The sequence below is a fragment of the Lampetra fluviatilis genome, chromosome 9, assembly GCF_964198595.1.
Source record: "Lampetra fluviatilis chromosome 9, kcLamFluv1.1, whole genome shotgun sequence".
NCBI classification, from domain to species: domain Eukaryota; kingdom Metazoa; phylum Chordata; class Hyperoartia; order Petromyzontiformes; family Petromyzontidae; genus Lampetra; species Lampetra fluviatilis.
In genome coordinates this window covers 6101553-6126731 of record NC_136283.1, presented here as the reverse complement: position 1 = coordinate 6126731, position 25179 = coordinate 6101553, and the positions used below count along the sequence as shown (strand labels likewise).

Sequence of the window (25179 nt, the reverse complement as noted above, 5' to 3'; positions counted from 1 at the left end):
AACGAAAACACAAATTCGCTAGTTTTCTCATTGAAAAAAGGGGTACATTTCAAAATTTCACTGTTCTGGTCACAAAAGCAATCGTTCATATTCTATACTTTTTAGGCAGAAGCAATTACGAAATAACACTACCCAGGAACAAAAATCATGTTACATATTGTAATATATGCATTATATTTGCAACTGATTGGTCTAGACCAGAGACAGCCTTTTTTATCGTCTTGTCTCACCAGTGTCAGAACAGAAAACGCCAAAAGCGAACAATCCAAAGAAAATTAGTAATTGGCATATCGAACATTTTTGCGTTGAGACAAACGTGCTGTCCGTTGAGTAGCAGCACATCAAATGTACTGAATTTGAATTTCCGTTGAAGCATCTTGATTTCGTGTACACACTTGAAAGCTACAAATTCGGTACTACAGTGGCTTTACTTTGCAAAGCCGGTCAATTCAACCCAATATTCGGTTGTTCTGTTATACAGTACCTTGGAGGAAATTAAATGTGAACATCAGTTAAATGTTATTGCGAGAAGTGAGAGAGCCTTATACTTACTAATTTCCAAACGTATACGGTATTTCGCTTCCCTTGCAAATGCACTAAGCTCGCTAATTAAAGGACATCGATAATTGAAAATTTTAATTATTAAAAATAAACTTTCCATGAGGATTTCTTGAGTGTTCTCCGACCATAAGACTACTAGTATTACTGGTGTTAATACTTAATCCACGTACACCATGACCGGAAGGGAAAAAAATCGCATTTAAAAAAACAAGCCCCAATTACCCCCACGGGAGTTACGTAAGGGCCGCTTCTCAATCCGCATAATCATTCACCTGGGGGGTCATGTAGCACACGTGGGAATGAGGATTACCAAATCCAAGGGATACAAACCTTTTGGCTAATTGGCGAACTAGATTTTGTTAATCTCTAAATTTAGTGAACTCTACACTTAAACCAAACCAGCCTAGCAAACAAGGCGTTGTTGCCTCAAATATTTCCAGCTGGATATCTCGTCTTGAATAATCATTCGTGTCGTTGTGGAGAACATAAATAACAAAATAAATAAGCAGACAATAGGCCTCCACATACAAATTTCATTACTACACTATCCATCAACCCGCACGGCCCTCTGGGAGAACATACTTTCAGAAGCATTGTTTTTAAGGCAAGCAAAGGGAGATCCTCCAAAATCTGATTGCAAAACATGAAAAGTAAAAAAAAATCAGGAAGAGCGTGCATCAGTAAAATACAAATATATAACAATATAAAAATACATTTCAGCTATTATTGTTTGGCTTTGTTGCAAATCATGATATGCGACAGCCCGCACTGACCTACGTGCTGGAGTACGATATGATATGAAACAAAAACACGAATGTTAATGGAGAAAATATGAACCACGAGATTTATTAACCGTCTCAGATATGTTGATGGTAATGACGTCAATTGGAATTTACTGCAGGAAATTGTTTGAAGGAATTAATTTAAAAAAAGGCCGCAAGTTGGGCTCTGGATAAATATGAGCAATGCGAACGTCATGTACTGTATCACACATTCGGGAAACATTTATAGATATCTGTCGGAGGGATACAACTGCAAACAGCACAATATTTATACCTAACATATTGAAGGCGGATCAGAATGAAAATAATGAAAAAAGGGATAGCAGGTTCGAGTTCTTTAGAATAGATGAACTTGATAATGAAAGGAACAGCGATGTGCGTGAAGATCGATTTTTAATCAACTGCTGGAAATACTATTCCACACAATTTCAAAGGTTCAACAATTAAAATGCCATCCGACCACCATCTGACTACCTTCAATAAGTCAAAGATTAATTACATTTGCATTACGAATTCGGAAGAAAACAACACATGCATTCTTCCTAAATAAAGTTTTCATTTGCGCAATTAAATTGGACAGCATGTTCGAAATGGAAATACTGTTTGCGGCAGGCACGATATAATTCCACGTGCACCAAGGCATCCGTGGGCAATTGTACTATCTATAGATGGGAGCCCTCCTCCACACGCCATGCGGTTCGTGAGGGCCATGTCACCGTACAGGTGATGATTCATCACGCTGGTCAGTGCGGGTCGGTGAAAGTGAGCCACAGAGCAGTGCAGGATAATAGATTTTGCTCCACTGCCCTTGGCTGCCCCACCACATAGCTCCGGGAGGTTTGTAGCCTCTAAACATGTTGCGCATGTTAGCCGCTCATGCAGGCACTCACTTTCGATGCAAACGCTATTGGGGCGGTGACCTGGCCTCAGGGGGAGCAAAATTCGCCGCAAGCTGTAAACAATCCACGGCTCGACTCCAGCGGCTGCCCTGAGCCACATATATAAACAAACAACAACAATTAACTGCTAGGATTTGGCACCAACGATGGAAGCATTCCCAACAGCCTCGTATAGTGGCGTAGCCGGGGCTGGAGCAATAAATCATCATCACGTGAACTCCGGTCATCCTCACCAGCAGAGGCTTTTTGGCTTGCCATCAAACGAAGACGGTTCACTACATCGGGCGCTTTTGGATGCGCTTCTGCGGCCGTCTGGAACGCTCTCCCTTCCGATATTAGGTAGCCACAAACTCATATCTTGAGAACTTATTTTTTGTCTTGAGTTTGTTGTCCTTCTCCCGTGTCTCTGATTAGCATGGTTGGCTACGTACGGTGTGAAAGAGGTTCAACGCACAGTACGTAACATAGTGGACCACATACAGATCATGTAGGGACACTCACCCGAGAGGCTATGAGGCCAGCAAGAAAAATGCTAAGCCTGTAGATCGATGGCGTATCTGTGCAGATAAGGGGCCGTCCATAAATGACGTCACGCACCTAGGGGGGGGGGTTCAGACATTTGTGACGATGTGTGATGAGGGGGGGGGGTTGAGAAATGTGACGTCACATCAAAATGCGCAACTTTAAATATATATAGACAACACGTTCTACTTAATTAACTAGACTTTTAACTAAATGTTTTCTCCTACAACATCAGCAGAGGCGTAGCTAGGGGGGGGGGCAGGGGGGTACATATGTCCCCGGGCGCCAAGGTAAAGGGGCGCCAAAATGAGGCTTACAATGTTACATTATAACTTATTGCGGCGGGCGCGGCAGCCTGAAACTACTGCACAAATCTACACCTCAACCCAAAAGTTTATATATCCCGCCACACACAGCCTACATGTCATGTAATTACATTTTGGTACGCGCGCCTATTAAGAACTTACATGGAAGAACGTCCCAAACAACAGACAGGTGCAGTCTTTCAGCCTTAGTCACTGGCCTGTTTTTTGGTGGCAGAAACTACGACGGCCTGAAACACACTGGAGTGCACGATCAGAAGCTGTTAAAGCTATCTATGAAGAACTGGATGAACTAGTAGGGCTGCTAGACAAATTATCGGAGGATATAACTATGACGCCTGAAACCAGAAGGGATGCAGAACAGTTACAGGCATGCATATTAAATTTTAACTTGATAGTTTTACTACATTTCTGGAACGTCATTCTTGGAAAAATGTATCGTGTTCAGAAGTGCTTACAGGATCCTACTATGAATTTCACGGAAGCAGCAACTGATCTTGAATCTTTGGAGCATGAATTTGTCAAGCTTCATGATGATTTGAGCCAAGTTGCTGTAGAAAACGCCAAAACACGAAGCACAGCCTGGGGGATCGATGTGGACAGAAGAATTAGGCGACGTCGGAAGATGCTAGGAGAACTGGCAAGAGATGCAGGACTTTCAGCAGAAGAAGAAATTGTGCACGTTATGAAGAGCGTATTTTATCGACTTCAACAGGAGATGTCAACACGGTTTTTACGACTAAAAGACCTGAACACAAAATTTGGATTTCTGCTGGACGTCAAAACTCTTCTATCTGACACAGATGTCGTTGCAATTCGTCGAAATTGCACAGATTTTGTAAATTTCTATGACACCGACATCAATGGCCACGAACTTTTCACAGAAATTGGAGATTGAAAAATGCTGCTCAGTAACCTGAATGAAGTTCTACCAGAAACTACTTTGGATCTTCTTGGTTTTATTGTGTTTTATGGAGACGACATATTTCCGAATTTCACTGCAATAGCAGTTTCAATTGCAAGCTGTGAGCGGTCGTTCAGCAAATTGAAACTTATTTTGTCGCATTTGCGTGCTTCAATGGGACAAGATCGTCTCAGCGATCTTGCTCTTCTTAGCGTTGAAAGAGAAACATTGTAAAAAACAGATTTTGATTACGTGATTGACCAGTTTGCGACAGTGAAATCAAGAAAAATTAATCTTTTGTAGACTATGTCAACGAGTCTACGACAGTGACTGAGTGAGCCATGTAATATAATTTATATAAATTTGCTTCTTTAAATACAATGTTTCATTAAAATTTAAATTGTTATTCCTTATTCGATGTAATAGGAAAATGTGATAAAACGGGGGGGGGGGGGGGCGCCAATTTTATAGTTCGTCCCTGGGCGCAAAATATCCTAGCTATGCCTCTGAACATCAGAGTACAGCGGCACATTAAATACGCACTACAATGACAATAGTTTAAAGCGATTTTAAGCATGTTTTATTTGGGGGGGGGGGGGGGGGCAGAGCTTTGTGACGTCATATTTGAGAGGTGGTCTGACTTTTTGTGACGCCGTGTGATAATGGGGGGGGTCAAAAATCGTCCAAAATCGCGCGACGTCATTTATGGACGGCCCCTAACACTGCATGTTTGCCTCGTTTAAACGAGTATAGTGACCGACAAATGACCCGAAACCAATATGCAGCCTAACGCCGATTTGAAAATAAACAAAAGGTCTCCGATTGGTAAAAAGAGGCATCCACGCTGATTGGTCAGGAGGTAGACTTTTAAAGGGATTTGAGGAATAAGGTTTTAACGAGAAATCAGAAAACAAAGAGTATTCTCTTCACTTAAAGCTTTCGTGACTGCAGGAATTCATATTCTTTGGGTATTTCGGTAAAGTCACGTAGATAGGTTAAAATTAATAAAAATAAAATAAACAAAAAACTTCAACGTTTCGATCACAACACAAGCGATCATCATCAGGAGGAAGATCGCTTGTGTTGTGATCTAAACGTCGTAGAGAGTATTCGTTAAGAGGGGAAGGACAGGGATTGGTTAAAGAAAAAAACAAGGACAAGAAGTCCATAATACAGTTTTGGGTTGACAGGTAGATCTGTATGGGTTGACAGGTAGACCTGTATGGGTTGACAGGTAGACTTGTGTGGGTTGACAGGTAGATCTGTGTTGGTTAACAGGCAGACCTGTATGGGATGACAGGTAGATCTGTGTGGGTTGACAGGTAGATCTGTGTGGGTTGACAGGTAAACCTGTACGGGATGACAGGTAGATCTGTGTGGGTTGACAGGTAGATCTGTGTGGGTTGACAGGTAGACCTGTATGGGTTGACAGGTAGACCTGTGTGGGTTGACAGGTAGGTGTTAGAGGTCAATTGATTGGGGGGGGGGATGGTCACAACACATCTGGACCACCCTGCATGATTATGCTATTGCACATTATTAGCGCAAGTCACGCGCGCGCACGTGGGCGAGGCGTGATCACGACACTGTCGTAAAGGCGCGGGGGAGAGGCCTCCCCCACCCCCTGTTCGCTTTACGTCACCGGACACGGAAGAAGAAGAAGGAGGAGGAGGGAGTGAGACGAGACGTGGAGGAGGAGGAGGAGAAAGGGGACCCTGCAAGTGCCTAGGGTGAGCTTCAGTTTCGCCTTTGCTTTTGAGTCGCGTTAAGTCAGGGGCGGACAAACCACGATCGCTGGCAGCAGACGCTGCCGGCAACGACAACGAGGAGAGCGAACCCTGCAGGCTGGGACAGCGTGTGGGGCCCAGGTTCACTGGGGGGAGTTGTGGAAGGCCCCAGGCTGTGTTGTGATGCGGCGTGCGATGCTCGCTCTTGTCTCTCGCACTCTGCAACTCGCGGATGATGTCGATTGTTCGCGACAGTCGTGCCTGACTGCTTGCTTTAGAAACAAACTACGCTCGTTGCCGTTGTATCGTCACCATTGTTAGCTCTGAAGCATGATACCGACACAAGATGACGGGCGGATTTCCCCACAAATTTCGTTGTCCGCCTGGTGATGCCGGTTGTATTTGCTGGCGGAAGATCCGTACTCTTGATTGTAAATGTTGTGGGTTTGGTCTCCTGACACACCGGTGTTGCTGTACTAGTGACGAATTGGCACGTTCTGTTTACATGATAACACCTTACTAATTGGCTGTGTCGGGTGGTGGCGAGTTTAACGACACATTTATATGTTTACGCGATCTAACCCAAAACAAACTGTATTATGGATGATATTGGTCGCGAAAGCCGACTACGTGTTGAACTAACACAGGCTCTATTACTGCCGTTGTCACCATTTTGATTGAAACGTTAATTATACTGGCCTAGGAAGGGCCATTACTCGCTGTTGTTTATGTAGCTTTCCCTGTTTCAATGGCATCAACATCGAATGCGTTTTCGATGAACTAGAGACCCTGACATGGCAATATGGAATATTTCCATCCACAGAGACAAGCAGATCCTGTCATATGAATGTGGAAGTGTAAATTGAGTTTGAAGGGAGATCCCACGTATGTTTCAATGCCAGTCCACACTGACCAAGCCAGCCACACCACCCATCTACACTGTCAGCCCACACTGACCCAGCCAGCACACCACTCATCTACACTGCTAGCCCACACTCACCCAGCCAGCCACACCACCCATCTACACTGCCAGCCCACACTCACCCAGGTAGCCACACCACCCATCTACACTGTCAGCCCACACTCACCCAGCCAGCCACAGCTCCCATCTACACTGCCAGCCCACACTTACCCAGCCAGCCACACCTCCCATCTACACTTCCAGCCCACGCTCACCCACCCTGCCACACCACCCATCTACACTGCCAGCCCACACTTACCCAGCCAGCCACACCTCCCATCTACACTTCCAGCCCACACTCACCCACCCTGCCACACCACCCATCTACACTGCCAGCCCACACTTACCCAGCCAGCCACAGCTCCCATCTACACTGCCAGCCCACGCTCACCCAGTCAGCCACAACTCCCATCTACACTGTCAGCCCACACTCACCCAGTCAGCCACACCACCCATCTACACTGCCAGCCCACACTCACCCAGCCAGCCAGCCACACCACCCACCTACACTGCCAGCCCACACTCACCCAGACAGCCACACTACCCATCTACACTGCCAGTCCACACTCACCCAGCCAGCCACAGCTCCCATCTACACTTCCAGCCCACACTCACCCAGCCAGCCACACCACCCATCTACACTACCAGCCCAAACTCACCCAGCCAGCCACACCACCCATCTACACTGTCAGCCCACACTCACCCAGCCAGCCACACCACTCATCTACACTGCCAGCCCACACTCACCCACCCAGCCACACCACCCATCTACACTGCCAGCCCACACCCACCCAGCCACACCACTCATCTACACTGTCAGCCCTCACTCACCCATCCAGCCACACCACTCATCTACACTGTCAGCCCACACTCACTCACCCAGCCACACCACTAATCTACACTGCAAGTCCACACTGATTCGGCCGGCGCTCCTATCAGGTGAGGTTCTCCTTGCATCAAAAATAGATAATCAGCTTCTCCTTTTCACGTGGGCACATGTCTTTCTACTGTGTCAGTTGCAGCCATGCCGGTCCCAGGCAGTGAGTGGGAGCTGCCGCCCGAGTTATGCTGCCGCCCCATGACATTCGTGGCGCTCACGGGGCTGGACGTGGTCTACAACGCTATCCACCGCGCCATCTGGGACGCCTTCAGTGCGAACCGGCGTGGCGAACGTGTACCAATCTCCTTCAAGGTGCTGGCCGGAGATCATGAGTACCCCAAGTGCCGCAGCAAGGTTGGTGGTGGTGGCTTATCGGCCATCGAGCGCTGGTCAAAAAAGATCTCGCGCAAAATATTTATCTTGAATTTTGTATATACATCCAGACTGTGCGCATCTTGGGATTTCCGACATGAGTTTGAAGCTTTTATTTTAATTTGAGACATGCTTTAACATCGCAGTGAGGTGCTCCATTATAGTGCTCTTGGGATATCACTACTTTTGAGTAATAAAATATCTGGCGTGATATCACAAAGACGGCACGAGTTCTATATTGACTCGCTTGACAGTACATTTCAAGTGTTTTTTTTCTCTAATGAATCTTCAAACTTGTGCCTGACAGCCCAAAACACAACGACTATGTGTTTTAATTTATTTATGTGCAATGTCAGAGCTTTTTCTTGTTTGTATTGCATCATCCTAGGCAGTTCTGTGCTTCTCAACAGCATTTCTATTGACAAAGTAGTATGTGTGGTAGTCCCCTCGCCAATAACACTCGACCACAATATTCTCATTATTTCTCGGATCATATTCTCGTAAATGTCCTTTTGGCAATAAAAGTATGTAGCTCTATTTAAATTTGTTTTTGCGTAATTCTTAAATCTTTAATTTTTACTTAAATATTTTTTTATTATAAATTAAAAAAATGTTTACTAATAAAAACCTTTTTGCATAACATGTCCGGTCGAAGTAGAACTTCCTCTGCTTCCATCCACCTAATGCTGCTCTTGACACGGGGGGAAGGAAGTCATCGTGGAATTTTGTACAGTGTATGTTGGTGCATAGCTGTTTTGATTCGTAATAGATGTGTGAAGTAACAAATGGTTTTGTTCTTTTTTATTTACGGCTATATATCGTTGTTTTATTATTTCTGTGAATTTCAGTTTTTCATTGTTTTATTTTCATAAACGCTGCTAAAAAGTTAAATTGAAAAAATCTGGTACAATGAGATTTTTTTTTATAAATGAAAAATATTTATTTACGAATGCACACCTCATGTATTGTAATAACCAAGTTGTTGTCTCTGGTTGTTGGCAGCGCACTTCTTATGAGTGGTACATCCCAAAAGGCATTCTCAAAAGTGGCTGGATGCACAAACATTTGAACCTTGTGCCAGCTGTAACTGTCATCTTCTTTGAGCTCGACTGGGATGATGCTCAGTGGAAGGAGAAGCAGTCGGAGTGTGCCACCCGTGTGGAAATTGTCAGGTATGTTATTTTCTGTTAGAACAACTTTTGGGGGTTGAGTGGTGGCACAGTGGTTAGTGCACAGCGCTTTGAATACGGCAGCCTAATTTGATTCCCAGCCATGGCTAATACCGGTGGTGAGTGATATCTGAACCGGTACTGGGAGCCTTCTTTACCAACTGGCATTGACCAGCCTGGTGAAGTATGGTCAAACAATCCCTTTCACTGAAATGCATTGGGAGGATTTAACTCACATTTAATCCAAAACGGTTTGAAATGTGTGTATTTTAATATATATGATACCTACGCAGTTTGTGTCATATATATCTCCCTTTTGGACATTTTCTACAAACCTTTTTTGTTTAGAGATGAAAATATTTCAGTCATTGAAAATATGGTGTTGGAGATAAAATATGTGGCCAATGAGGGACTTGGCTGAGATCAACAAGCTCACTACTTATAGGTATTCATCACTGCATGTGCTTCATGAGCACTCCTAAGGAAAACACCACTTTTGGCATTTATGATATTTTTTAATGTACATAATGGATTTATAAGTGGCTGAGTGTCTGGCTATGAGATATAACAAAAAAACAGTGTTGCTATAGGCCAAAATAAATAAAACATGCAAAAAGAGCAAGCCAATTTTATATATATATTCATATTAGGCTGTGATATTTAGGATGACTGGTAAAAAATAATATTGTACGTGTGCAACATTTCCAAAGCAGTATCTTAATTTTATTTTATATAATATTAATTGTATATGTAATGATTAGAACAGGTAACAGATTAAAGAAATTGAAATAAAATACGTCTTTCTTCAGCACTTATAATGTGCATTGTGCCATTTTGGTTTATTGCGTGCTTTCTCACACACTGAATCATTCATTGCACCGTTTTAAAATCATATATTTTTAAACACTACTAGACTTTTTAAGTGTAGAAAATTACATTACTGGCAATGTCATCCTGATGATGTGTTAAATGTATGATGTACATGGTCCATAAAGCACTTGCTACATCGTGATGAATAGGAAATAATTTGTGAACATATCTTTCTTCAATTTATATCCATCCAGGCCTTGGAGAATTATCGGAAAAATTGCTACTGTACACCCAGTAACAGCCATTGCAATCAAACTGTGACTGCTGCTGTGTGGGTGTAATTTATTTGGCTTAATGTTTCAAATTCATCTGTGGATTTTTAGCTTTGTAATATAGTGAGGTTACACGGGGGGTCAAAGTTATTAACGTTAAGTGAAATGTGGCGGCGCTGTGTTTAACACAGAACAAGTCTGCATGGAAGGAACACCAAGGTCGCGGTGGTTTTGATACAAAAGAAGGCACCTCTTCCTCCAGGTACTGAAGTGTTGTTATTCACTGGAGATTTTGTGTTCAATAAATCCCTGGACATTCAATTTAATGTTGCTATAGGTGTTCCACGAATCAAATGTAAATATTTCAGCATGTCATTTATATCATGATTTGCCTTTACTTGCGTAAGTTAATTTAGTAACTCTTCAAATGTGTTATTTCTTGTATATAAAAAAATTCTAAGTTAAATCACCGAAACATTATTCCCATTTTGTTTAAAATTATTATGAATCTTTGTTGATATGGCTTGGCTGATGAAATGAAGGATACTATTACAAGATACATGTTTACAAAGCCAACTGTTTTGCGTTTATTAAATGTACATTTTTTACAGTTATAGAAATGATCCTGTTGTTGTCGTGTTGTGGTGGACTGGACTTGCAATCCAAAGGTCACTGGTAGCAGTTGAAACTTTTTTAAACTACCAACTCTCCACCCAGCAATTAAATGGCTATACCACAGTTGGCTGATCAGCAAGTCCCACGTGGTGATTTAAAGTGTGGGAACTTCCACCTCTTCCAAGAACCTCTGGCCAGTGTGGAAGAAGAGGCAAAATATCTTCTAGAGGTGCCCTATTGAGTGTCCTCTAATGGAGACCCTTCTGCCAGCAGTGGCATGAGCAAGCCAAGACAGGGCTGCACCTATACCTTTGTATCACTAACATTGTTTTCATAGGGATTCTCTTATTCACTAGGTACAAGTAAGAACAACAATAAGACAAACCATGTTGATAGAATGTTGAGTCAATGGTGGTATGTTTGTTTCATTGTAAACTTTAGGGCATACTCAGTGTGGAGTGTAATAAAGAATGTGAGATTTATTTCTGTGTAAATCGATAACCCCTGATGTGATATAAAATGATAACAGCAGTGCTTTCCACTTCTATAATTCATAAAGGAAAGAGTGCATGATTGTAAATCACCGTAATGTTTCTATTAATATCTATGCTAACTCCCACATGCAGGAGGCAGCAGGGAACCAGTTGATAAAGTTATTTCCCATTCCATCGGCTGATTTTGCCTTCAAATATATTTTTTACAGTTAATGGCTTGGATGCAAAGTGTTTTGTCGGTGTCTTAATTACATTTATTGTTATTTTATGGTTCTTTATAATCCGTAGGAGTGAAGTTTAGAATTCTATGTAGTCACTTCACCCATTACTCATTGGTTTTCATACTCACTTCCTTTGCTCCCATGCCAGCAAAGTTTACATAATATCTTGACAATAATTCCCCTGTATTCGAATGCAAATTAGATAATTTGGGCTCAATGTATTCAGAGAGCATGGAAACTGCAACATTGATTATTTGTGTACTGTACTCCGTATGTTCATTTATTTGATGGAATTATGTTCAGTGGACCACTGCACTTTGCACATGCGTTTTTCCATTTTCACAAAAATATTGGAAATTTTACTACGGATAATTTAATACAACTTCTTCATTGAGATCATTTTTATTGTATTTTTTAATTGGTGAGCAAATGTTTCATCCTAAATGACCAATAAATGGCAAAACAAAATCATTGCAAGCATTCATTGCTCTCAACTGAACTAAATAAATGTGAACTATAAATAAAATATTTAGCGTTAAAATATTGATTGAGTAAAAAAAACACCACGATCAGAAATTATAAGCCAAATACCTTTTTGTGTATTAAATAAAACAAACTGCTGGCTCACTGAGTGTAAAATGTTTTCAGCTACCACCTGTCACATGACCAGAAGTTTTTAAAGTTTGCACTCTTGGAAATATGGGGGGGGAAAGTGCAAGTCTATTGAACTATTTAGGCTTTTATAGTCGTGTTGTATCACTCTCCAATGTATTTTGTCTGACGTTTGTTTGATGTGCTCCACTTTCTAGAAGCTTGAAGAAATTTTGACTTAAATTTTGACTTAACTTTCGTGACTGCAGGAATTCATATTCTATGGTTCTTTTGTTAAAGTCACGTAGACAGAAAAAATAATAACAATAAAATAAAAAAAATGAAAATAAAGTGATAAAAAATTATGAAACTATCACGACGGTTCGATCGCAACACAAGCGGTCGTCGTCAGGAACAGGGGAGGTTAGCCCCGTCCCATCTCAAAACCTTTATAAAACAGCTTGCCCTCAGAAGCTTGAAGAAACTACCAGGAGCTTGAAGAAGCTCCCAGCATGTATAGCAAAACATCCGGACATCGCGCTGATCAACATACCGTACAACCATAAAACACATTGGAGAGATTTATTATATTTTGTTGCAGTACTCAAATGTTTTGTTGTTTTTGTAGTATTTATGATGTTTAAGGGTCACTGGCAATGGTGATGCCTACAAAGAGCTGTGTTTTCTCAGGGGAAGACCTGGTTGCAGCTGAGAGAGCTGCAGCCCTCTGCAATTCCTGTGAGCTCTCGGCCAAATCGCTGTTTGTGCTGCCACACACAGACCACCTGGTGGGATATATCATACGGTGAGGGAGGTTGGCCAGAGCATCCCAAGCACAGCCAGTGCCAGTGATGTTAAAGCATAGGGTGATATAATATTGCAGAATTTACTATGCGAAATAATTTCCACTGCTTTAATTATTAGTTTATATTATATAGATATAAAAAATACATTAATAAGCCACTATAAATAGTAATTCACTGCTCGATCGTGATGGTTGTCTGACCATACTTAACCTCGGTGGTCAGCATGGGTTGGTGAATTGGCTGGGAGGTCAAGAATCGGTTCAGATGTCATCACTGTTGTTAGCTGCAGCTGGGAATTGAATTCACATCACCAGATACATATCGCTGTGCTAACCACTGCCATCGCTCCACCTTTATATGTTCCAATTTATTTGAAAATAAATTTCGATTTAAAGCTTTCGTGACTGCAGGGATTCATCTTCTTGGTTCTTTTGGTAAAGTCATGTAGAAGGAAAATAATAAAATAATACAAATAAAACATAATAAAATAATTCTCACGACGTTTCGGCCACAACGCAAGCAGCCGTCCTCAGGTGAAGAACAGGTCTGTCGGAAAGACAGCGTCTGAATTGGCAATTATGGCAATAGACAATTCGGTGTGTAGCTGTTTTCCTTGTACAAGTTAACATTATGATGCGCACACTCACCAGTAACATAATATCTGGTGTGTACCGTTTCGGTCTGTGATACGAGAGACTTGCGTCTCATGAGGGAACATTGCGAAGCTCCAATCTTTCTTTATTGTACACAACTCCTTGTCTTGTACTGTCAATTATCCATTACAAGTGGAGTCGTTAAGCATTGGCCATTCACTTTCGGTACTTGGAAACTTTATGCCAGGCTGCATATGAAATTAATTTATTACTATTGTGACATGCTGTAACCAAGCTGGACATTTTTAAACCACATAATGTGTAGCTTGATTTAGTCGTAGGGTTATTAAAGTTTTATATCGATCATCGTTGCGGTAATGTGCGGAATCTTTCCTTTATGTGCTATGCGGGTGTTAATATACTGAGTGTTGTGTGCTTGTTTTGTTGTTGAGAAAAGTCTGAGCATTGCAACACTAAATGTTGCTTTTGTTTTTCTTCCCACAGTTTGGAGAATGCTTTCTATGAGCTGTCTCTGAGTTATTACCACATGGAAGCGCGTCGAGTGAAGTCCCACAAGGAGTTCTTGAACAAGACAAACCACCAGGTGAGCCTTTACTGCTTGACTTGTGTGGATTATCTGGTGCATCTTCAGTTTTACTATTACATAGTAAAACAGCCAACAAGTAACTCCAGCTTCACAGTGGTTGAAATTAATATAAGGTGAACTGTTGATTCATTTGAAATAATAGTTGGAATATATTAACTTTTTTTTACCCAATTAATTGAAATAGTCAATCAGCAGATCATGTGGAGTGGGGTAAAGTGTGGATACTTACACAGCCAACATGGAAGAGTCAGCCATATAACCTCTATAGGAGCTCTGTAGAATGCCCTCTCGTTGAGATACCTTTCTGCATGCAGCGGCATGAGCAAGCAAATCCAGGAATATGCACCATTATCTACTGTGAGAATTAAGCTTCCTACCCGTCACCCTATCCCTGTACCTGCATGTGTGTGAGAATGAGTCTGGAACATTTTGGCTTGCACAGTATTCCTAACACTGTTCGAGAGAGGTACCATGGCATAGTAAGTCCTATGTACTTTTTGGAACATTGTGCCAAAGGACATGCTTACCCTGATATGAGTGGTTTCAAATTATATTATTTTCAAGTGTGTACTGAACAGGACTCTAAATGAGCTATATGCATAGCAATTTATGTAATCTTCATGTTTTTTTCATATAAACAAACCAGCTTCCAGTGATGGGCTGTCATGTGAAACTTGTGTATGTATATATTTTTGGGTTTCAATAAGGAATTCGGGTTTAGAAGTGAACATGGATTTTGTTATTCTTGGTTCTTTCGCTGTCCAAGGTGCTGACGTTGAGAAAAAAACGGCACTTTTTTCAAATTTTCTTGCCGTGGATTTCACACCTGATGATGATTGCTTGTGTTGCAGTTGAAACGTCGTGAGAATTTTATTGTTTTATATTTTTTTTATTTTCCTTTTACGTGACTTTACCGAAAGAACCAAGAATATGAATCCCTGCAGTCACGAAAGCTTTAAGTAAAAATTTATTTTGTTGTTGAAATTGCTTGATGGCAAATATGCACGTTACATAAAAGTCAATGATTTCCCACTCGAACGTGCGTAAAGCAGTGCTTACAATTTTTACAGCTTAGAGCCACCATTGGACATTTTTCATTCCTTTGGCAGGGGCGAGCAATTGGATAATTCTTCCCCAAAAGTGGTACTCATTTTTTTATTAACCCAAGAAGGATAAATTGCTGACTGAACCCCCAATCGGAATGAGACTTTTGCAGCATTCCAAATGCAAACGGTGCACAATAACCACTGAGCAAGGCTCACTGCATTTATGATACTCGCATGTCACAACTGGAAAATGTCCAGGAATTAAAATGTGAACATGAACGCTTACTAATTTCAACGAAAATAGTTTAAGCAGGAGTACAAAAACTATGTGCGCGAAAAAAGTTGTTCTTATAATAATGAGGAATCTGCAAATTAAAAATCGGGTTGTTTGCCTTCTCCATTTTTGTATGTACATTACTAGAAACATTTAAGTTCAGAAATTCTCATTTCAGTGATTGAAAGTAGATTGCAGCTTCATGCATTGGCTTGTACTTAAGCTTTGTAAGGAATGAGATGTGGATAATTTAGTATTTTTTTTTACCCCTGTAGAGTTGTGAGGAACAATATGTTCCCAACAAAGGTAGCTTAAGCTCCTTGATAATGAGCTAATAAGATTTGCCTAGCAGGAGTACCCGACACTAACTTTTATGTTATGCACATTTATGTATCGCAAAAAATATACATCTCAAATGGAGTTCAAAGTCTAAATGTGTTTTTGTTTAAATTACGTTTTCCTATAATTGTTACCGGTTTTATTTGCAGCTTCTCTTTGTGAGACATCAGTTTAAGATCGGCTTCTTCAACGAACTGAAGCAGGACACGCAAACGGCTCTCAAGTACGTGATTTAAATGCAAATGTGTTTTAAATGGTAGCATGAACAAAGTTTTTGTTATTATATCAAAACAGCTGAATTTAAATGAGTTGAATTTAATTTGGAAAAACATTCATACACATGCAACATCTGAATTTAAATTATGACCAAGCAACTTGAGCCAGTATTGTTAACTCGCATTTTGCCCGTCCAAGGACGGATGTATTTCAGTAAATCTGAAACTTGCAAGCGAAAAGCAGATGGCGACGTGATATTCATTGCATCAATTCGTGTGCAATTTGTAAGGCCGCGGTGACACAGACTTATTTCATTGAAAGGTTATAATCATTTCATCATGACGTCCTTTTTACTTCTTCTTGGTTCTTTCGGTAAAGTCACGTAGAAGGGAAGTAATAAAATAATAAAAATAAAACAGGTTTTCACCTGAGGACTGCTGCTTGCGTTGTGGCCGAAACGTCGTGAGAATAATTTTATTATGTTTTATTTTTATTATTTTATTACTTCCCTTCTACGTGACTTTACCGAAAGAACCAAGAAGATGAATCCCTGCAGTCACGAAAGCTTTAAATCGTCCTTTTTACTTGTATGTCTTAATAGCGTTACGGAGATCACGTGACGTGAGGGTTTTGTCTTTGTTGTGAGGGTTGTCAGTTGATGCTGAGGAGGGGGGAGTGACGTCACCCGCTAATTATTATTAATGGGGGGGGGAGGGTGTCCATTTCAAAGATGTAACCTCTTCATGATTATTAATGAGGGGGGCTGTTCGATGTGGAGTGATGTCATCTGCTCATGATTATTAATGAGGGGGGGATCCATGTGGAGGACGTCACCTGTTCATGATTATTCATGAGGGGGGCTGGCCGACGTCGAGTGACGTCACGTGCGGGACACACAGACATTCTTGGATTACTTTCATAGTAAATGCCATGAAAACATACTTCCCTATTGGTTATAACGTTGGATAAATGAATGATGGATAATAATGTTAAATAAAATAATTTAAAATAAATTATTAGTTGTGGTGGCATCACCATTTTCTTTTACTAATATCAGTTGTCTACATTTTGAAGCCAGTTTGATTTATTGACGTTCACTTTATCTTTAAAGACAAGAAAACATGAGTGATTGACTAATTTTCTGTATCTTTTTTCATGCAAATAAAATACAAGAAGTTTAGAGCGTAACAAGAGAGGTTATAAAGTTAGGCTGGAGATGAAATATGTGCAAAAAATATGAATGGAAAGTTTTCTTATCAGAACAAACAATCTTTTTGGAGGGATACAATTGGAAGGCAGGTTTAAATACACATTCTGAAATAGAGGTGAACTCGAGTAAATGGAGCACTTTTGGAAAAATATAATTTTGTGTTACCTGCTGTGATATGTAAGAAACATGGACACTGGCAAAGAAACTGTAACATTACTTGATATGAATGCAAGGACTCATTAAGAGATGCATGCTTGAAATTACAATCAAGAGATGGAGAAACACATGGATTTTGGTACAATTGCAGATCAGAGACATCACATTGACTCTTGATAAACGTAAGTGGAGTTTGGCAGGACACATTGCGAAAATGAATGGTGGCTGCCGGTCAAGAATGGTATTGGATGACGACCACAGAACTGGAGTGATGAGATCAGTTCGTGTATAATAGTGTTATGGAGTGTGTTATTGCATGGCAATGAGGAATGGTGAGAGCATGGCAAGTCCTTCATCCAGCAGTAGACAGACCATGGCTATTTATGATGAATTGCAATGCCAAAAAAATCCTAACCTTAACTTCATCTCTCGCAGTCTCATGAGACACTGCTATGGAGGCTGCCATATACAGACTTTGTAATGTGCCAAGAAAAAATATGGTTACCAAGTTCTCTCCGCAAATAACTATTTATTCCATGAAAATATTGTTTATTTTATGTTGTGTTCATACCCCTGGGATTAGATATGTGGAGCTCGTAAAAAAATACCATCTCTCTTTATGCGTGTCTCTGCTGATCTCATATTCTTAGGTTTTTTCGGTAAAGTCACGTAGGTAAAAAATTAAAATTAAAATTAGTAAAATAAAAATCACGACGTTTCGGAGGCAACACAAGCTTCCGTCTTCAGCACGATAGCTGTATCAAGTAGTTGATACAGCTATCGTGCTGTGACGGTTCCACCGTTCACCGTCACAGCACGATTGATACAGCTATCGTGCTGTGACGGTTCCACCTGAAGACAGAAGCTTGTGTTGCCTCCGAAACGTCGTGATTTTTATTTTATTTTTATTTTACTTTTATTAATTTACATTTTTTACCTACATGACTTTACCGAAAAAACCTAAGAATATGAATCCTTGCAGTCACGAAAGCTTGAAATCTAGAATCTGCTGATCAAATTTATTGTTAACAAAAAGAGTGTTACTCCCAAGTCCGTTCTGTTTCAGTATAAATAAAAAAGACAAATTGTATTGTGTTCTTGACAGACATTACAGAGCAGCCTATGGCCATGTGCATGAACTGAGAGCGCATGATACGAATATGCTGGAAATAAAAACATTTGTCGGATTCATTAACTATAAGGTACTCTTATTTTTCCAAACACCACATAAATGATCCATACATTCTGATTCCATGTGTGAACCATGTTCTTGGAACATTTTACATTACCTGAAACCTATACTGTCTCTACACACACACGCCAATACATCTTAGACACCAATGACATGAATCAATTATACTTTGTCACACCGCCTCCTAAGAGGTGTCTTTTAAAGTTCATGCAATGTTGATCTGTTCTACGTAGTATTTTGTATACGTCTGTACCCCTAGCTTGTCACAATATACTGGTTGTTAAAATGAAATCTCACTGAATGGCATCTCAGATGCAACCTCCTTTTTTCATCTCGTGTTCGTTTGAAAAAATAGATTCTGCCTGATTTATATGCCGCATTTTCAATCCTGTTTATATGCATTGTTCAAACAGCTTCTATGTGCAGCATTTCTCAAGCATTCTGTGCTCTAATTCGTTGCGCTGTGGGACAGGCTCTGTGTTATCCCTGCATACAGTGGTACGGGGCATTTCTAATGGGGCATCTGTGATCTCCTGACATGCGTTATAAGGGTGCATGTATATTCTTGGTTCTTTCGGTAAAGTCACGTAGAAGGGAAATAATAAAATTATAAAAATATAAAACAATAAAATTCTCACGACGTTTCGACTGCAACACAAACTATCATCATCAGGTGTCGCAGTCGATGATTGCTTGTGTTGCAGTCGAAACGTCGTGAGAATTTTATAGTTTCATATTTTTATTATTTTATTATTTCTCTTCTACGTGACTTTACCGAAAGAACCAAGAATATGAATTCCTGCAGTCACGAAAGCTTTAAATAAAAATTTAAGAGTGCATGTGTATAGCTTTTGACTATCTGTAGAATTGAAAAAACTTACATCCTTGAATTCATTTCTAAATATAGGTCTATTATAATAATTCCTACAGGCACTGGACTTCAGAGCTGTGGTTTGGTAATAATTACACACAGTAAAGCAGAATCAACTTTCTTTTGTTTGAACTTTCATTGATTTAATCCGTCTTTGAACTCGGCACTACTGCTCACAAAGGATTGTCATTGACATGACATTCATTGCTTTAATTGAGGTTGTTGACTGTTAAATTTTGCACTGTCAATTCAAGAGTGAAAACTGTTGAAATGTACAAATTGGATTGTGCACATTTCATCCCACCGGATTTTTATCACACCTCCTAATGCTGCCTTGCACCACGACCCTTTCCTTGCAGATCTGCCGTCTCTCCTTCCAACACAACACACCCCTGGATGCCATCGCACAGTTTCGCAAGCATGTGGATCTGTGCAAGAAAAAAGTCGGTGCTTCTGAGTTGGCCTTCGAGCACTCTGCTTGGATGTCAAAGCAGTACGTACGCAGTTGCATTCTCAATACGTGTGCATCCAGTTGTCCATTAACACCTCTACAGTTATCCAAAGCTCAGAGATCATTGCTCATTGGTTTACTCCTACATGGACTTTGGTATCAGTTTCAGGTAGTAATTATCAACACCTAATAATCAGGTATTGAAATATATATTGCAGTCATTCATTTCCGGTTCAATTTGTGCTCATAAGTTGGTGATTTTGCAAAGGGCCATTAGCTGAAAAACGTTGCCTTTTCAGGCAGTTATTGGTGAATATGAGTATTATTATTTTTTATTCGTCTTCAGTAATTAAATAATTCTAACCATTTTTAAAGCTTGCCCATTAATTTATGCATTTACTCATTCAATGCCGACACATTTTTTAGACTACATATTTCACCAGTGTTAGACCACGGAATGCCAAAAGGCAAACCGTAAAAAGACTTTGCAAATACAAAAGCATTAATAGCTCTGAATGAGAAGTTATATCTATGGGACCTATTGGTGTTGGCTAATCAATTTCAAAGACAATGCATATATTATCCAAGCACGTTTGGATGTTTTGCCGTAAGTATGTGTGGTTAATGCAGGCTTTATGCCTTGAAATAGGTGTCTATTTAGTGTTTGAACATTTTAACGCCTGGGTTATTGCCGGAAAGGGTAATGACTTTTTTTCTTATATATTTCAATTGTTTGGAACTTATCTAGCAATGGAAAACAGAAAATAGTGCAGAATGTGTCAGGATTTTGTAGTATTCTTACTGCTGCTCCTGCTAGTGCTCCTGTGCTACAGTAGCCATTTGGCAAATTTGAAAACAAATAACCTCATGTACACGAAGAACATTAACTGGAATGAAAATTTGATTCCTCTCTGTTGCGTGCTTCAGGTTTGAACAATAAATATACGAATAGCATTAGTGTTGGATCTATTTGTCGAGAAGTGGCCCAATGGCTCAAGAGTAAGACCAGAGCTGGCACCGTTGAGAACCAATTGGTCTCAGCACAGTTACCAATGAGTGCACAAAAAAACAATGCGTTAATATATTTTTTTACCCTATTTAGCAAAAACCACGGTGTTTTGGAAGGCATGCCGCTATTCAGATGATGATGGCGTTAGGGATCACAGTAATTTCGCAATATCTTCCTCCGTGGAATATTCTCCAACATGCATGGTTCCGAATGGATACTTCGCCTCTTGACATAACATGAGTGGCACAATGTATTTGGGAAAAAGACACGATACATGAGAAAGTATCTGTATTTTGTCGCACTTTATAAGCTGTACCTGTGACAGATCACGATGTGAACATTAGTTGAGCTACTCTTCTGATATTAAGGTTGAACGCTTTTGAGCCCGATGTTCATGTAAAGTGCCTACTCCAATAAATAGGGTGGTGTGGTTACATTGTTAGTGTATTTCTCTAGATATTCTAAATCTATTCCTCTTTGACGCGAGTAGATCATTGTGTGCCTTATATAAGTAACAAACTTATTCCACAACATTTAATATATTTTAAATTGTTTCTAAGTGAACTCTTTCCATTTGCTCCCAACTCCTCCGAATGTGCAAGCTTTTCTGCAACAATGTTCTCAACGTGAATGTTCCTTTACCATTATTAGAATGTAAGGAATCATAAGTAGCTAGTTAGGTGTGAAAAAAACACTGTCTCGCCTTGCAGGTTTTCAGTGTTCGGAGATCTCTTTGATGAAGCCATCAAGCTGGGCCTCACAGCCATACAGACCCAGCACCCTGGTTTTTACTACCAGCAAGCAGCCTATCATGCCCTGGAGAGAAAGAATCTCGCAGCTGTGCTCTGCAACCATGCGGTACTACCCAACACGGGCTCCCAGGAACATTGCCCATCTGCCAGTGTGCCCAGAGATTGTGTGGGCTGCATGCCTGCATGTTTATCAACATTTTCAAATGTCTCTTTATAAGTGTTTTAACATTTATCGAGCATGCGTTATGCACGTTAGCTTTTTCCGTTGTTTGAGCTACCCATTAAGGCAATTCGATTCAGGTGTTTTTTTTATGATTGCACGGTTTTTTTAGTTTGTGGCACAGCATGCTTAATAGCTATCTACAGGTGTGCTTTTATTGCTCAAGGATTGTGACTCAAATATGTAAAACCAGTTGATGATTGTTCTTGTAGGATTGTTATGTAACTGGATTAATTTACGGACATGATAATGACAGTGGCTGCTTGAATTATTTTCTTTCATATTTATAACTCTTAATAAAATTAGTGTTTTATTCAAGTGAACAAATATATAATTGGTAGTAATTGATTATGTTATTGGTGAAGGAAAACCTGTTCGGAGGGTAATTGTTTACAAACTATAGTTTGTTAAAAAAGTTACATTTTGACATTTAAATCAATCTTGGTGTGTGTGTGTGTATGGTGGACATTCGGCTAGCATAATTTGTTTTGTTTGTGGTCGCTTTGGAAGGGTCAGCATGTTCAATGTGCTCTAATGTCCATAGTCGTATTCCTTGAACTCACAGTAATAATTTTTATACAGCAGGCATTAAGCGCAGGGTATGTATACAACATACATTCTTACTGCAGTACTGCGTAATCCTTTTTGTAAATTGATGGTATATGATGATAATGGTTGAATTAGTTGGGGAAAAAAGCGAGCATGCCTAGACTTCGCACATGAGTTAGTCAATGAGCACTTGGTGTAAAATGTTGATGCTTAACGGTGTGTGCCTTTTTTAATTAAAAGGCTAATATAATGTTCGTCTCAGATAAGACACATTTTAGTTCTTCATGTTGCATTGTTTTGCTGTCACAGACCACTTTGGCATACCCCAGCCCTGACCCATTGGAGACATCTAGTGGACAACTGGATTACTACGGCCAGCGACCATGGAGACAGGGGCAGCAGAGTAAGGTTTTATACTTGAATAGAGTAGAGATTTACTTTTATGTACAGCTGGGTTATACAATTATTTAAGTAATTGATTACTCTTTTTATTATTCGACTCATCGGATAACTGGAACCTTGGTGGGAGAAAGCTTCACCTCTGTTCCCATGTCTGCAGCCAGTTGCGAGGTGATTAGTGGTGCTTGATGGCATCAGTTATGAGTAGCTGCGTCATGCTAAGTGTGGCTTATAGAAGGGGCCTGAGTAATCGTTTACAAAATAGCTAGTTGATTAAATGTTCATCTCTAAATCAACCAAATATACTAATCCCAGCTCTGCTTTTCTGAGTCAATATTTCCCCCTACCTTGTTAGTGTGACTCTTTGCTGAATAACAGAAACACTGAATAATACTTCAAATGTAAGTTTATGATCCTTTGAAGATATCCGAGAAATATTCATTTCATACATATATACATTCTGAAAAGTTACAGGGTTTCCTCAAATAATTACAGAAAACTCATACTGACGCATTATCTTCAAATATATTTTAAGCTTGTATTAATTAATAGTGTTATTGATCATTAAGAGCATGATCATAAAGCAAACATGTGGTTGTCATTTGTGTCTAGGTGTTACATATGTAAACGATTTAGCGGTGTTACATGTGATTACATACTCCAAAGGTTTGGGACACCTAGACAATTTATGTTTTAAAATCATCCACCCGTCTTGTTTAACTTTTCCATAACTTCAAAGTAGTTTTTCTTGTCACTACTGCAGCATGGTTGACTATGCACGATGCGAAAGAAGTTCAACATACAAACATACTATAGGGCTTTATGCATTTGTAGTGGGTTCGATTTAGGCGCACGCAAGAACTGGCGGCAATGCGTTTATTAACTAACACAACAGGTTACTCTGAACGTTAACAGGATAACGACATAGGGTTGTAACCACCGCTCCTAACTTGGCTAACACACGGGGTATACTCTATTACCGGACCAGGACAGCTCAACACGCTGCCTCGTCCACTAGCAGAGACCAGAGACCGAGGATCGTAGATGGCGGCTTCATTCCCAGAGTTGACCCAGCAGAACAGCCCCGCTCCCTCCTGGGACTTGGCTTATAACTGCTCCGGCGTGGCCGGCTCCGCCCTTGGCCACGCCCCCTTCCAGATCCTTCGGGAGGGACCCTGGGTCCACATCACGTGGCCCTCACACCCCCATCTGCGGGTCCCCTTGTCCAGTCATGTGCCCTCTCGGGTTCACCCAGGATATCATGTCCTGACCTGACCTCAGTGAGACCCGGACTCTGCCCTCTAGTGAGCCATTCCGTGCCATGCTCACTCTGGTGCCATAGAGCAGCACCACGTGTACAGTACCACTCTTCACTCGGTACTGTCGCTACACAGTGACACCATTTATGTCATTACACATTTAGAGTAAATAATTTGTCACTCGATGTCTTCAAAAATGTAATTGAAATATTAACAAAGCTTCTCACAATTAGTCTGAGATTTTATTGGAAAAATTGCCACAGTTTTGATTGTGTTAAATTGCTCAATGGATTTCAATTAATTGTATAAGAAAGATGACACATTCATCCTTCACACAGGCAAGCTGCATACACATTTTATTGTTTGGCAGAAGTAGCTTAGTATGTGATATTTTATTCTGATTATTTACTTTTACGCGTGTTCCTTTGAACATTGTAGAGCTCACACTTTAATAACAAGCTATTGATTTAATTTTGCAGTTGCTTAAATAAAATGGTAATGTGACAACTACACAATCTCCACGGGACTGTATGGTGCTGATCAAATTAAAACACTCCTCATTCTGCTTGTCTTTGAGAAACTATATATTGACCGTAGAAACAGATGGACTATTTATCCACAACAATAAACCTCGATAAATTTACAAACCATGCTGGTTCTGGAGAACGAATTCCCTCTTGTATGAGTTACCTTGATTATAGGACGCTTGCTTTGTTGGTCTTAATTTTTTTTCATGGGAAGATCAATGTGTGTTTCTCACGTATATTTTATTTTTGTAATGTTTGTATTTTATTGAACCACACAGTGACACCTTGGCTTGAAATCCCACCATGTAGCTGAATTTGTGGCAGTGTGTTCAATTCACAATCGTAAGGTTTTGAATGTAGGTACCAGTACATAGTTTGACGTAGCCAATTTTCCTTTCGAGGTCGACATACAGTATCCCTGTGTGGTAAGTCATCAGTTGCTGTCTTATGGATAGACTACTCCATGCTGTAGTAATGTGTAAATCCTACTGCTGGAATAGGCCGATGACCAGCATCAATAAGCACTGCCCAAGGCTCATGAGAACACTTTGACTGTTCTATTTTCTCAAGCAAATTCATGTTTTTTAAAACGTTTATGGG

The 25179-nt window shown here is 40.3% G+C and overlaps 1 protein-coding gene across 1 annotated transcript in view; it reads left to right on the top strand.

The window, feature by feature from the left end:
* Positions 1-5632: 5632 nt before the first annotated feature.
* The window catches only part of TRAPPC11 (trafficking protein particle complex subunit 11), a 39590-nt gene continuing 20043 nt past the window's right edge, over positions 5633-25179 (top strand). The window contains exons 1-11 of the mRNA XM_078859675.1: positions 5633-5721; positions 7696-7913; positions 8934-9103; positions 10374-10444; positions 12794-12908; positions 14007-14106; positions 15918-15991; positions 18456-18552; positions 19773-19906; positions 21584-21731; positions 22704-22797. Coding sequence (XP_078715801.1) covers positions 7704-7913; positions 8934-9103; positions 10374-10444; positions 12794-12908; positions 14007-14106; positions 15918-15991; positions 18456-18552; positions 19773-19906; positions 21584-21731; positions 22704-22797 — 1213 coding nt within the window. The 5' untranslated portion in view covers positions 5633-5721; positions 7696-7703. The remainder of the gene's footprint in view (positions 5722-7695; positions 7914-8933; positions 9104-10373; positions 10445-12793; positions 12909-14006; positions 14107-15917; positions 15992-18455; positions 18553-19772; positions 19907-21583; positions 21732-22703; positions 22798-25179) is intronic.